The sequence below is a fragment of the Dermacentor andersoni genome, chromosome 3 (assembly GCF_023375885.2).
Source record: "Dermacentor andersoni chromosome 3, qqDerAnde1_hic_scaffold, whole genome shotgun sequence".
NCBI lineage: Eukaryota > Metazoa > Arthropoda > Arachnida > Ixodida > Ixodidae > Dermacentor > Dermacentor andersoni.
Genome location: NC_092816.1, coordinates 174043091 through 174057206, shown reverse-complemented (window position 1 = coordinate 174057206; position 14116 = coordinate 174043091). Strand labels below are relative to the sequence as shown.

Here is a 14116-nt window from a genome sequence, read left to right as displayed (position 1 = left end):
TAACACAGATTCAACTTCTTTATCATTGTAAAATTTAGCAATGATTGGTCTCGCCTTACTTGTAGAAAAACGGCCTTAACGATGAGCTCTCACAACTGAAGTTGTAACGACACCAAGTTTGCTGGAACAAAATTCGTTCACGAGCTGCTCCGAAGTCGCCCAAGTTTCATCGTCTGTATCATGGATTCCATAAAAAAAGAACGTTAGACCGTCTAGATAGGTTTTCTAAATCATCAATCTTGTCTTGCATTTTAGACAATTCTAAGTTCGGTGTTAACGTGGACTGTGCAGATGGCGCCAATTCAGTTTTAGATTCCAATTCAACGACACGCTTAGTTAGGGCATCCAAGTCATTCTTGAGGCTGATATGAATGTTTAGGATCTTATTTAATGACTCCAAGACTGTAGTATGGCCAGCTTCCAAACGTTGGACCACAAGAGCCACACTGTCTAATTTGTCCTCTTGCGCCTTAGTCATGGGCCCAGGGTTCGATTCAACATCGCCACCGAAAAGTAGAAAGCGCCAAAGGTACAGTCAGCAGTTTGCGGGATCTCCAGTGCGTGGCGGTGCGACGCGAAAGTGCATTGCGGCGCCACCTGCCGCAAACGCGCCCAGTGTCGAGGCTAATGGCACTTCCGCGTCAGGCATTCTTTGCGCATGTCTGTCCTTTCATCGCTGTCAGGCATGTCGCATCGCTTGGTGCCGCGGGATGCGCTTTTAACTGACGTTATAGCCGCTGAATCGCTGTAGGACCGTCGCCGCGTGTCTGCGTCGGCTGCTGCGATGGTGGGCGGAGATTCCGAGTATCTTTTGCGCGGCAGGCTACGTTCTCTGAATGAATGTCATTTTCCATGTCGTGTTGCCGAACAAATAAGCGGCATTTTTCTACTGATAACGCGAGCATCGATGTGCTCGCTTTGTGACCCAGAATTCCTGTGCGTCCTTCACTGCTTCTGAAATCACAGTTTGTGTTGTAGCATGTACTCCGACGATGCCGCCTCGCGTTCCGGAACACGAAAGAAGGTATATTGCACGCCTCTTCGTGGAACGCGTGCCCCAAAAAGAAATACGTCGCCTGACAGGAAGGTGTGAATCAGCTGTAGCGCGACTGGTAAAAGCCTTCCGAGACGATAGAAGAAGGATTGCTGACTCCCACCGCAGTGGAAGACCGAGGATCTCTGGCGAAGAAGACAAACTGATTATTGCCGCTGTTGTCGCTGATCCTTTCTTGAGCGCCAAAGAAATCAAGAACGAGCTCGGCCTTCATATGTCATGCGATGCAATTAGAAGGAGCTTTAAAGAAGCGGGATTGCGAAATTGTGTCGCAGCTCAAAAGCCATTCTCAACAGAGAACCAACGAGCGCAGCGGCTGGAATTCGCTAGGGCGTACGAGCATTGGGGTGTTGAAGAATGGTGCCAAGTCATCTTTACTGACGAATCCACGTTCTGCACCAGGTGGGACCAACAGCAGAGTGTTTGGCGGCCTCTGAACTGCAGGTATGGCTGTTCACGTCTTTAACACAAAGTGTTTCAATGTAAGATACGACTCTGTACTGCAAAACGAAGTGGAACCTGCAATTTGTCTTTGGCGAGCAGCTTACTGTCTAAGTCAATACTAAGCTGTCTAAGAGTACTGTCTAAGGTTACGGTCTCAGTAAATATGCCCGCTGTATTTGTTTCATCAGCCCTCATAGAGAAATTTAGCAGCTCAGCTAGCAGCATTCTCGTCACGCAGGCATTTTTTTTTAGTTGAAATGTTTTTTTTTTTCTTAAAAGCACCCAATTCTCAACAGGGCAAACAGTCATGACAGTTTAAAATAGTTTAGCCTTCCTTTTCGCCTGCCGAATTCTGTTAAGAAAGCCTATTGTCTGTGACGATAAATGTTGTACTCGCCGTAGGTATGGCGCAGTTCATAATGGCAGTTTTTTTTTCTCGTTCTTTTTAGATACCGACCGGAGTACACGCAGTGTGTGCTGTCGAGTGGTCGGTGCAGCGTTGCCGTCTGGGGAGCCATCAGCAAAGATGGACTTGGCCCTTTAGTCCGCATCGATGGAACGTTTAATGCTCAGTCGTACTGCGACATCATTAAGGAGACCCGGGTGCCGTACGCCCTGAACGGCCCGTTCCCTGACGGGTTTTACTGGCTGCAGCACGACCGTAGCCCAGTGCATACTGCGCGCCTTGCGGGAGCTACTCTCGACTCTTGCGGTGTGCTGCGTTTGCCATGGCCTCCAAGCGGCGCGGATGTCAATCCAATTGAGAATCTGTGGGGCATAATGAAAAGGCGCCTCGCTGCCCAAAGTCATCGCATCCCCAACGCCGATGCTCTTTGGAGAGCAATCCAATAGTCATGGGACGCACTAAGAGCAGAAACTGAGACTGTAAGGGCGCTGTATGCGTCAATGCCACAAAGAATTGCCGAAGTCATAGCTTCAGAAGGCCACTACACCGGCCACTAACTGGCACTTGCCATAGAGTTTTTTACATGCTGTCTTGTTTGCTTTCTTTTTCTGTGTGTGTGTGTGTGTGTGTGTTTGAGCAAAACATCCCAGTGTAAATATATCCTTTTCACCACCATTGATTTGGTGCTTATTTTTCACATTTGCAAATGCTTTCTTGTAGCCTCATGCACAGAATCAAACCCGGGCATGTAATTTATCCTATTTCACATCAGGTGCCACATTGGAGGTGTATGCATTCTACAGTTAAGCATGATGACACGATAAATTACCGCGCCAATCATTTTTTTTTTTTTTTTTGCGGTAACAGAACGTGAGGACCCACGCGCCGTGCGATGAAACAGATGACTGTAGATAATAATATGATCCAGATCACAGTGGACGACCTCCACGGGTATCCTCATAACTGAAGCGAAACTCGGACATGTCACGCCAGGAAGGTGGCCAGGAATTGTTTTTCGGGAATGGGCTAAGATTTCCGCGCCAAGCAGTTGACGGAGATTTATTGGGTGGCACATGCCCATCAAAGAAAGTGCACTAGAATAATGTTCCACGCTCAACTGTCACGCTTCATGGGAGATAGCATTTATTCAGACAACAGCGCGTAGCGCAAAAGGCGCCGGTGAACTCCGTCCATCGCGCCAGCCATACGAGATTAGCTGCAATTACCACACGGTGCCTCAGCGACTTCTGCGAGTCCCATAAGCGCACCGCTACGGCATCCCGGGGAACCAAGCGATGCGACATGCCTGACAGTAATGAAAGGACAGACATGCGCAAAGAAAAGTGCCATTAGCCTCGACACTGGGCGCGGTTGCGGCAGGTGGCGCCACAATGCAGTTTCGCGTCGCTCCGCCACGCACTGGAGATCCCGCAAACTTTTGCTGCTGACTGTACATCAAAGCAGCACGGGCACATTTGAAAGAATTGGGTGGCCAAAGACACCGCGAAAAGGCAAACATCGTCGTTACGGTAACACAAAATTTCATACTGACAGACCTGGAAGAACATCAGCGGTGAGCGTGGCATCGTAACTGCGGTGCCGTGGCCCGTTGCGTCGGTGAAATGTGCGCCTTATTGAGCTGCTGGGTGAGCTGACGCCGTTCCATGTTGCCGGACTGCATACACAGTAGTTTCCAGAACTGGCAGTGGTGAGTGCGGTGATACGGTGCACTTGGCTGAGAATGGAGTCACATAATTCCTTGCGGCATCAGGACACCAAGAAGGTTGAGGCATGACCAGCCGTAGCGGTGCCGGCGTGATGGGAGACAGCTGGCCCAACAATGATAGCAGCAGCACCTGGAAGAACATCAGCGGTGAGCGTGGCATCGTAACTGCGGTATAAATTGAACTTGCTTAGAAAATTAAATTGACCTGTAGTAGATGACGCGCCTAAAATATATTACCAAGAAAGCCACTCTGTACCGCGAGAGTATGCGTGACAAGCCATAAAAAGTGCGAAAACTAAATACTGGTGACGACCCCTGCATCAACTCACCCTTACGTTCCTGGGCTTTAACTGCTCGGGCCTAGTTCACGTTTTTTTTTTTTTTTCTGCAAACGTGGACTACATTATATCCTGAAGGCGCCTATTATAGGACCGAACTGGGGCTTTCGGGAACTGGTACACTGCCACCACAAATACTGAAATAATATAAAATACTCTACGTAATAATACTTAATAAGATTAGCCTTCATTTCTTTGCCTACTTAATCGTCCTCATATAGCGAAATGAAGTAAATTAGAGTTTTAAAAGAACATTTTGTCAGTCTTAACCGATTAAATGCTTATCTATTTCGTGTCCAGTGGAAACTTACGCGTCTGCGGCTGGAATGCGATGTGAGTCTAGGCGCCAAGCGGCGCAGTTCGCGGTTCCGGACGTGCCTGCAGTCCTGCCGGCGTTCCCGGCCCAATGGCGAGCGACGCCTTACGCACTGGGGGTGGCGTCCCGAACCGCACGGGGAGGTGCGTGTGTCCTGGAATCGTCCCCTGATGTCGGATGATGGCAGGTCCAGCCACCGGACGCTTTCGAGCGAAGCCCTCCGGCGCAGTAGCGATCTCTGGCCGTGGAAACCGACGGTGTCCGCGAGGGTACGTCTACTCCGAGGCTCCGGCCGGTCCAGAGGGAGCCGCCTGCTGTGCGTCGGTTCTTCCTCCTGCGACGCGACTTCTTGCGGGACAATCTGTTTCGGCGACCTTTCGTCGCGGTGTGCGCACCGAGAAAGCGGCGTCTGTTCGGCGGCGCAGTCGGAGGCGAAGGGCTACGCGAGCCCCGCGAGGCGGGCTCGTCAAAGGGCGCGGGTCCCTTTGGGCGCCGGTCACTAACCTGCGCTGCAGCACGCGTCGAACACGAAGCATGTTCGTCCGAGAGGCTGCTGTGCGAAGAAGTTCGCATTTCGGCTTGGGTGCGCGATGGAACGTTGGAAGGGGAACGCTACGAGACGCGAGCTGCATTCTCGCGGAGTCTCGAGCGGCCGTTGGTTGGCTGGCAGGAACAGAAGTGGCACAACCCACTACGACGCCAAGGATCGTGAGGTATGCTAGGGGAAGAAACCCTAGTACACCCGTGGTCGTCGCCACTGAATGCGTGTCTCCGAAGGAAACTTCCTTTTATTTTACAGCGAAGCTGTTCATGTCTAGGGTTCTGTGCATTCTTCGCTTATGCCAACAAATCTGTGTGAGCAACAACTATCATCATCAGCAATAGCTCTTGCCACTGGTCGCGCGTTTGTCGTCGTATTCTACCGCAGTTGGGTTGTTTTGCGCCCCTCGGCCAAACCGCGCGAACGCGCTCGTGCCACTAATCGCGCGTTCGCCTTCTTCCACAACTGGCTCCGTTGCCGCTCATCATGCCAGCGTTCTCGTACTGCCCAAATAAAAGTTATGTCCCTCCTAGGAGAGCTTTTGAGTAGAATTTGGAGGGCCTCTTGGAGGCTCATGAAGAAGTCCCAGGCAACGAAGCCGCTCACGAGCTCGCCCGAGCACTCTACCACCGGGCAACTCTAGAGCAGCCAGTTCCTTGGATCAAAGATAGCATCATCACGTACAGGGAAATTGTAGATCATTACAAAGCCGAAAGAAGAATCTTTCCGCCTCCGCATCGGTTTCTCTCTCTGGAGGATGCTCGCATTTGGCGGCGCCTCCAGGGAAAGAATTATACATCACCACATTGGATCTACTTACCACAGACGAGGGACTATAACGAAGCCCTCTGCAAAATTTGTAAGCAAAAAGGTACTCTAAACCGTATAATATGGGAGTGTGCTGGCTACCCAGGGGCCAAGGAAAACATTGACAGTAGAGAAGTCTGGGAGGCCTTGCTCCAGAGCGAGGCTGAAGACGACCAGCGTCGAGCAATCCGCCTGGCCGTTGAGGCCGTGAAGACTCACCGTCCTCAACGCGCGGGAACTGCTTCGTCCTCCCCCCCCCCTACCTTCGTGTAGATTAAGAGGCGGGCAACCCAGCTCGTTGGAATAACAAAGTTTTCAATCAATAAATAAATCAGTCAATCTCGTACTGCCCCTCCACTTGCGAAGGCGCTGATGGCACTGGCCCACTGCCAGTAGGTGCGCTAATTTCGGTCTCAAATTGTTTGCCTCAATATATCGCGAAATGAAAACACGAATATTTATAACGAATGTATAGTATGAATGAACGCGGATGTATAAAAATAACGCTGTGTGCGCTCGTTTCGTCGTGATAACCACCGATCAAGACAATAAATGTGTTCGTACCTTTGTTCGAAATTCTGTGTCACCTCTTTGTCGTTTCATGAAAAGCTAGCAAACAAAGACACCAAGGAGAACGTAGCGGAAATTACTTATCCTTCCTAATTGAATTAAAGCAACGATAAATTTTTGGCAATGAAAGTGGGTGAAGAAACAACTTACGGCAGATGGGGAACGATCCCACGTCTTCATTTTACTTGCGCGACGCTATAACCAATTGACCTATCGCGGTGCCGTTTTCCTATCCACTTTCTTGGGAATTTATATTTCGCTAGTAGAACTAACCTTGTAAGTGTTAGCCAGCGCCACCACTCACAAACCTGAGCGGAGGTTGTGAGGTTTGTGAGTGGTACGCTTTTTTATATAGTTGACCTGTCTTATTCACCTGCTGCTGCGTTCTCAATTTCACCGTAAAATTTATTGAAAATAGTTTTGGTAATTTAATTTGTTGCTAAGCTTACGAACGTCCGTCAATCGAATGCATATGGTAAAACAGGAGAATCCACAGCGTTTAAATTCATTAAATCGTTCTTTTAAGACTGAAAAACAAATAACAACAAAGATTCCGGGTACTATGCAAAGTCCGGGATAACCACTGTTCTGTAAAGACTACCAATGTGAAGGAAACCGTTGTTTTATCATGGGCACGGAGCCTCTGCATCCGTACAGCACGTTTCAGATGCTCACATGTAGCATTTGAATAACCAAGTGAGTTCAAGAAGGCCATACTTCAAACAATTTTCCTAGCTTCGAAGGCGCTAAAAAAAGTCGCCGATAGAAATAGAAAACATTGTCGCTAGGCAAAGGAGGAAGTCGGTAAATCTAGTGAAAAGATAGCTAAAGTAACAACGGTGATTACAGACCAGTAAATAACAGATAGAAAAGCAGATTTTGGCCTTTGTAAAAATCATTATGTTAAACTGGCCCAACAAAACTGGATGTTGCAAGTGGTAGAAGGCGAAAGGTAATTTGAACTGCCCCGCGACGGTTTCTTCTGCAATAAAGGCGTGAACGCGCATAGCGAATGAGTGGGCTCCACACAGTGCGAATTTACGCGTGATGCGTCGTTCGACGCGTCGGAGTGCGACTTGCCGCTTACGACGATTCGGGGCGCATGACACGAACTAACGAGTGTCGCGTAGCTCCGTCCAGAACCTGTGCCCCTGCATGATCGCTCGAAATACTGCGTAACTTCTCAAAGAAAGTGAAAACAAACCTCCTTTCGCAGCTATCTCGTTTTACACAAACTACGCGATTAAAAACCACGTCTATGCGAGCAGCGTAGACGCGTTTCAGCCCGGCCACGACGGCAGGGTTAGCTCCGCTGACAGCCGCCGATGGCCATAGGAGCCGGCTGGCCGTTGGGCCGCCGGATACGAGATTGGTGGCGCTACCGACACGACCGCAGGCAGCTCGTAATAATGTAGCTATGTTGACCATCACACCGTGTACACACTTGTCACGCTGTAGTTGCAATAGATTTCATTTTATCGATGCCGAGGGTAGCGATGGAGCAAGCCACACAAGTTGGCGATTGCTGGGACTATAGCTCGCCGGCCGTCGGATGCGGGGCCGATAGTTCTTACGATCGGTCCCCAGCTCGTAATAAAGCGCCTATATTCGTGAACACTTTCACTGTCTGCACATTTGTGCCCCTCTTAAGTAAACATACAATTAGGTTTCCCGACGCTGTTGATGCCGGTGAGAAAACACGCTCGCCAGGCGAGCCGCTTCGCAAAGACGATGGCTGTTGCTGCTGCGCTGACCATAGCGTACAAACAATTGCTCGAGAGGAGAGGCATACACCGCAAAGCGATCAACGATCTGACGTTTCTCTCTCTCTCTCACTTTATATATATATATATATATATATATATATATATATATATATATTGACACAACTATATTTGGCAGAACCATAATTCAGCGGGTATGCGCCAGTGGGGACGACGCTGAAGTAGCGCGGGTTTTTAGGTGAAGCGGGGAAAACGAAGACGACGTTGTTGTTGTTCCCTTGGACGACTGATAAAGTGCGTATCTTGGCGGTGCTGCTACACATACTCGTCGATCCCACGTCGGTACAATATATATATATATATATATATATATATATATATATATATATATATATAGTGCGAATTACTACAGCAATTAGCGAAAGAGCCTGGAAATGTGTCTATCAGTTTACTTTTAACCGACACAAACAAATTTATTAACCGCTCATGGTCAGCCATACGGGCGCGAAAAATTATTTCACTTAGATTTATTTATTGCAACTGTATAAAATGTCAATGCGATGCAAGGACAAATAACAATGAGTAGCTGACAGAGGTATTTGATTTTGCCCAGTAGCACCAATGTGGCGCGCATAAAGAATGCACATTTGGTACAAACAACCTTAATAAATAAAGAAAGAGTTGTATTTGGTTTTTAAGTCTACAATGTATCTCTGGTTTAGGTAATGGCATTGTCGCGGTTATCGTACAACGAAATACAATCGACATAAATCGACATAAAAGAGACATCAAATGTGTGCTACATTGAAGAATTACAACCCACTTTCCAGCGATGCTGTCTGTTGTGAACAGTTGCCATAAAAGTTTAAGTTTCGTGTTGTCACATCCCACACTTTATAAAATTATAAACCCACGTCCCCTCGCGTAAGCGCGAGGGGACGTGGGGGTTTGTTGCCGGCACCCAGTGTGTCTGTACTTTTGGCAAATGTCAGAAGCGTACTTAATAAGCGTGAGTCACTTGAATGAGTTCTTGACACGTGTAATTCATCCATCATTGCGCTCACTGAAACCTGGCTTCACCCAAACATTACTGACAACGAAATATTTCATGACGCACCTAGCTTCAGCATTTATCGCTGTGACCGTGAATCACGTGTAGGCGGCGGTGTTATGTTGGCTATTTTGCGAGATATTCCGTCTTCCTATATTCCTGTTCAAACTAACCTAGAAATTGTATGGGCGCACGCTTACATCTGCCATAAAAGCTTTGTGTTTGGGGTTTGCTATCGTCCACCCAATAATTGCTCAAATTTTGCTGCCCATTTACATGATGCCATTGATATTATTATTGCACGTCATCCTAACGCTTTCATTTTTCTCCTGGGCGATTTCAACTTTCCCAACATTTCCTGGTCTTCTGAGCCCCCGGCTTTGAAACCGTTTTCATCAGAAAGCTTTGACTTTATTAATTTTTGCTCGGTATTTTCTTTTTATCAGCTTGTCTCCCAACCTACTAGGCTATCGCACAATACGGCAAATACGCTTGACCTTATACTAACGAACTGTCCTGATATGGGGTGCTATGCAGGATGCGCCGAGTTTGGCGAAACTCGGGATCTTCACGAGCTCTGGCGACACCCCAAGATGAAAGCACAAATGGTACCGAGACACAGTTTATCTTCCGAGAAGTCTCCAGTTTCATTGGTTTATCTAGATTCACTCTGGGTGGCTATCATTCCTTGGGCGTTGCCTTCTGGGCGGTCGACAAACTGGGGCTCACGTGATCATACCGTCGGTGCATGGTCGCGCCTTCTTTCACTTGTTTGTCGTTCCACCGAGTGCATTACACGCACAAGCGAGTTATAAAACAAATGCATTTATTACAATATTATTAGTTAGTTTAACGTGGTTTAAAAGCATTTTAAAGCTTACAAGATGTACACTGAATGTGTATTCGACTATTTTCTAATTTAGTACGCTTCGCATTATACCACGAGGGAACGCTGTGGTGGCGTCATCACATACATTCATCGGGCGAGCATGGCCGCTAAACATCGAAGAGGCCCAGTGTAAACAAACTCGTACAACGAGCTTGCAGTGCGCGACGTTGCGATCAGGCTCGACGATGACCACTATTTCTTGGATAGTTCTGTTCCTCCGTGAGCAATCTTTCCGTGCACCCCGAATGACTGCGAATAGCTTAGGCGATTTTACAGATCGCAACGCGTACCTACTGTTCACAGCACAATCCTGAACAAACAACTTATCCGGTGCTGCTTCTGTGAGTGCGCCGAGTTCCTCCACTCTGCGTGACTGCGAGCGTCACGAATATTGCATAGTGTGTGCAAAAGGAAGACAGCCGATATAGCTACGATGCGACAAGGAGGTGGTGCCGACGATGGATCTCGCAACCAACACAGTGACGGAGGCATCGACAAACTGCAGATAAGTATATTTCTACTGTTTCATATTTAGCATAATAATAGTGCACGGATTAAGTCGCTTTCGTAGTAACGAACTGGATGTCCTGCAGTTTAAAAAAGGCATTGAGAGCCAATGAGTGTTCGTGCTTTTACATGTGCGTGGGCCCGCGAAAATATGGAAAAGATAAAGGTAACCTTCACTAACTTAGTGATATAACAGAAGTTCATCAGTGACATTCAGCCCGCAGAATCTATGGAAGAGTATCTTTATCCAGGTGAAATATCAATAGCAGGTACTGATATAAAGCAGGAAACTAATACAAAAATTTGATGGGTTGAACAGCACATGGGAGGCATTACCGAATCGTGATCGCCACGTTACCGATATCCTTGAAAAATGTTTAGAATCGTTGCATTCTACCGGTTATGCAATATGGGACATAAACCTGGAGGTTAACGAAGAAACTTGAGAAGTCGAGGACTGTGCAGAAAGCGAAGTAACAAAAATTGTTGGAGATAGCATTAAGGCAGGAAGACAGTGGCGTAGTAAACCGTAGCAACTGATATGCTAGTTGAGATTAAGAAAAAAAAATGGAATCGGTGGCCAGGCCATGCACATCTTCAATCACTTGTTGCCAATTTATAACAGGTGATTACATAAGCGTGACAGAATGGATGTCAAGGAGAGAGAAATGCAGCCGAGGATGGTAGAAAATTGTGTAATGGGACAAAAATATGATGTTTGTAGGCATAGGATGCAATCAGCTCGCATAAGACGGGATTGTAGGGAGCGCCATTGATTTTGCAGTGAAGAAAAATAGTTTTGTGGTGCTGACAGTAGAGGCTCGTAAAGGTTCGAGGACACGTCAGCTGTTGGCACACTAATAAACATTACAATTGGCTCTGAAAAATACAACCCGTTATGAAAAATAAAGCAATGTTGTCCCGACAAATTGTTTTATTATGCATACACTAAAGGCTTCCACAGTCAAGGGCAGTTAGTACCAATAGTGCAATGAGCATTTTTATTTGTAAATAATGGTTTGTATGCAGTTGATTCATTCCAACAATCCACTTTTTTTGCAGCAACACATTCTGCTGCTGGAGGCACTCAACCGCCTGGTGGCAGTAGGCGAGTGCCAGGCACATGCTCTTGACAGTGTGGCAAGGTCCAGAGGGCTGCTCTGCAACAGTAGGATCAGTGCACTCACTGCTTTCCAGTCGAGCCCCCAGAACACACCTTATAAAGGAGCTTTCAGTTTATTATTTTGTTTCTTATTCAAGAGCATGAATAAAATTATTGCAGTAAACACTGTGCTGTGCATATTAGGACACTTGTAACATGCACTTGATGTCTCTTCGAATTGGGCAAACACATAAGACAACCTGGACCGTGTAAATGAAAAAGACACTAATGCAGCATATACGTCATTGTGCTGTTTGTTCTTTCTATGTGCAAAAATACAGTGGGTGTTGATTAGCCACAAGATGAACGGTGTGTGTATTTCACAATGAAAAGACAGGAAACGGCATGACCTTAATAATGCTATCAACTATAGACTGTGCACATGAATGCAACACTCCCCGATTTAAACGTGCCATTACATGCATGTTCGATACCACATATTCTTTAACAATGTCATATATTTGCATGTACTAATTTTCACACAGCTTAAGCGCATGCATAGCTCACTTGTGATGTATCCATTTCATAGGCCAAATAATTGTACACTTTGTCCTTTTTTGTTGTATGAAAAGCGGCATCCTCTAGTCGGATAAAACTTCACAAGACAGGAGAGGCCCCGCCCAGATGACCAAAGCGCAGCAGCCGATTGCCTCCACGTCTAAAGAAATAGTCTCTCTCCATGAGCAGGTATTAGTGCGTCCAGCGGCACGACGTCAGTGTAGAGTGTGCGCCCATTGGTGCAGACTTGTGTTCACCTGCCGTTGAAGTTCAGATTCTGCGGCCTCCTAAAGATGTATCCAACTATAGAATCACGTAATTCCTTGCACTGGTTGCATAGACTTTAGCAACTTGATAGCACACAATGATCAGGAACAGAAATCTATAAAGGCACCCAAGCAAAGCTGGCTGGCCACACTTCCATTATGAGGGGCTGTAAACAGTTCTCACCAAATATTCCCATGACATCCTTGAAAAAGAGGTGGTGTTTGGCACTTTAGAATCAAAAACAGATTACAGTGAATGTTGTGTACCACGTTAAAACAAACTGAGCTTGGTTATCTGCACAGCATGTAATCAAAGCTTGTGCTTCACATAGGAAACAAAGTGCTCTGTCCAGTACAACTGTTGAGTTTGCTGTGGCACCTATTATGTCATTAGTGTCAACACACAAATTTTCAAAGGCCATTCATTTCACCATTATTTCTGTATGATGGTTCTTTCAATCAGTGCTTGTATTACATGAGCAGGTGGATTTGAAAGCAAAGCTTTGTTTGCAAACCTTCAGACTTGCATAATTGTGTGGCAAGGCACTGGCATGGTGTCGAATAGCTCACACTTCCTCAGTCCTGCACAAAAGAGGCCCAATGCTCTACTTGAAGTTGGACCGCGCAACAATTCGATGGCACACAAAGAAGAGTAACACACACAGCAGAGCGTTCTGCTGTGTGTATTTCTCTTCTTTGTGTCCCGTCGAATTGTGGTGCAATTCAGCTTCAAGCTTCTATACCGATACAACGAGTCTTCAACCTCACCAATGATCTAGTTATTAAGCCACAATGGCGCACATCTTTGAAATGTCCCAACACGAATTAGCTCTCCAACAAATCACTGCAAGCATAAAATTTTGCTGCACAGGTGTATGCACGTGCCATATTCTGTACCACTAAACTCGCAGGAATCAAAGGGGCAAGCATTAACCAGCCTTACTGCTGCCGTTACCATCATCATCATGACACCAATAGAAAGACAGAGCTGTGTTTCAGTAAAGGGAGTGCCGGAGGGAAAGGCGTGACAGCGAGGCTTGAGGCTTACAATAAAAATAGCATTTACAAGACATGTTCAATGCCAAAATATGCTGCATATCGCTCATCCTACTTTGGCACTGCGGCAAGCTTTTACACGTTTGAGCATGTCACAGTTTGTGTAATCATTGCTCTAAAGCTGTACAAAAGGTCTATTCGCTCTGCAATCTTTATTTTTATCATGGCGGGTTAAAGACCCACTTTTCATTGGCATCTGCACCACATTTCTCCCGATGTGTAATTTTGCCTTGGTGGTTCACGACATGTTCACGCACACCGAGTTCTGCAGAGCATTGGATCTGCAACGTTCTACTGCTGAAGAATTAGAGCCCTATTATGAGACGAAAATATACGATTTGTCCATACAGAATAACGCTGCCCCCCCCCCCCAAAAGAAATACACTGAACCACTGGCACATGCACCAACAGTGAAAACAGCAAACACTCTGAAGTATTTTCTTCATGCAAGCCAGCACACTAAGATTCTCAATGCATTTTCATTTTGCCATAAATGCATAGGCACAACCGGCTTGGTGCGACATCCGCATCTCGCACTGCAACAAATTGTGCAATGCCTTGCTGTTTCATAGTCTGGCCGATAGATGACGCATGACCAAAATTCAGCATTATGCATACTAAGTAAGTTGTACTAAGTACTAAGTAATCTCATAAAAAAACAGAAGTTCTTAATGAGATTAGCATTCACAGGGTACTTCACACAATTTGTGATATCCATTTATCTATTTATACTTCATTAACCTCTTTCCCCCAAAAAGTGA

General features: G+C 46.5%; 1 protein-coding gene across 2 annotated transcripts in view; it reads right to left on the bottom strand.

Moving 5' to 3' along the window:
* LOC129383074 (uncharacterized) overlaps positions 1-4975 on the bottom strand; it is a 136124-nt gene extending 131149 nt beyond the window's left edge. For both annotated transcript variants that reach the window (XR_008611012.2, XM_072287358.1), the window contains exons 1-2: positions 4280-4975; positions 3461-3760 (exon numbers count right to left, since the gene is read on the bottom strand). Coding sequence is in view for 1 of the 2 variants with exons in the window: in XM_072287358.1 (XP_072143459.1) it covers positions 3461-3490 (30 nt within the window). In the remaining variant the exon portion in view is untranslated. The remainder of the gene's footprint in view (positions 1-3460; positions 3761-4279) is intronic.
* Between the last annotated feature and the right edge of the window lie 9141 nt (positions 4976-14116).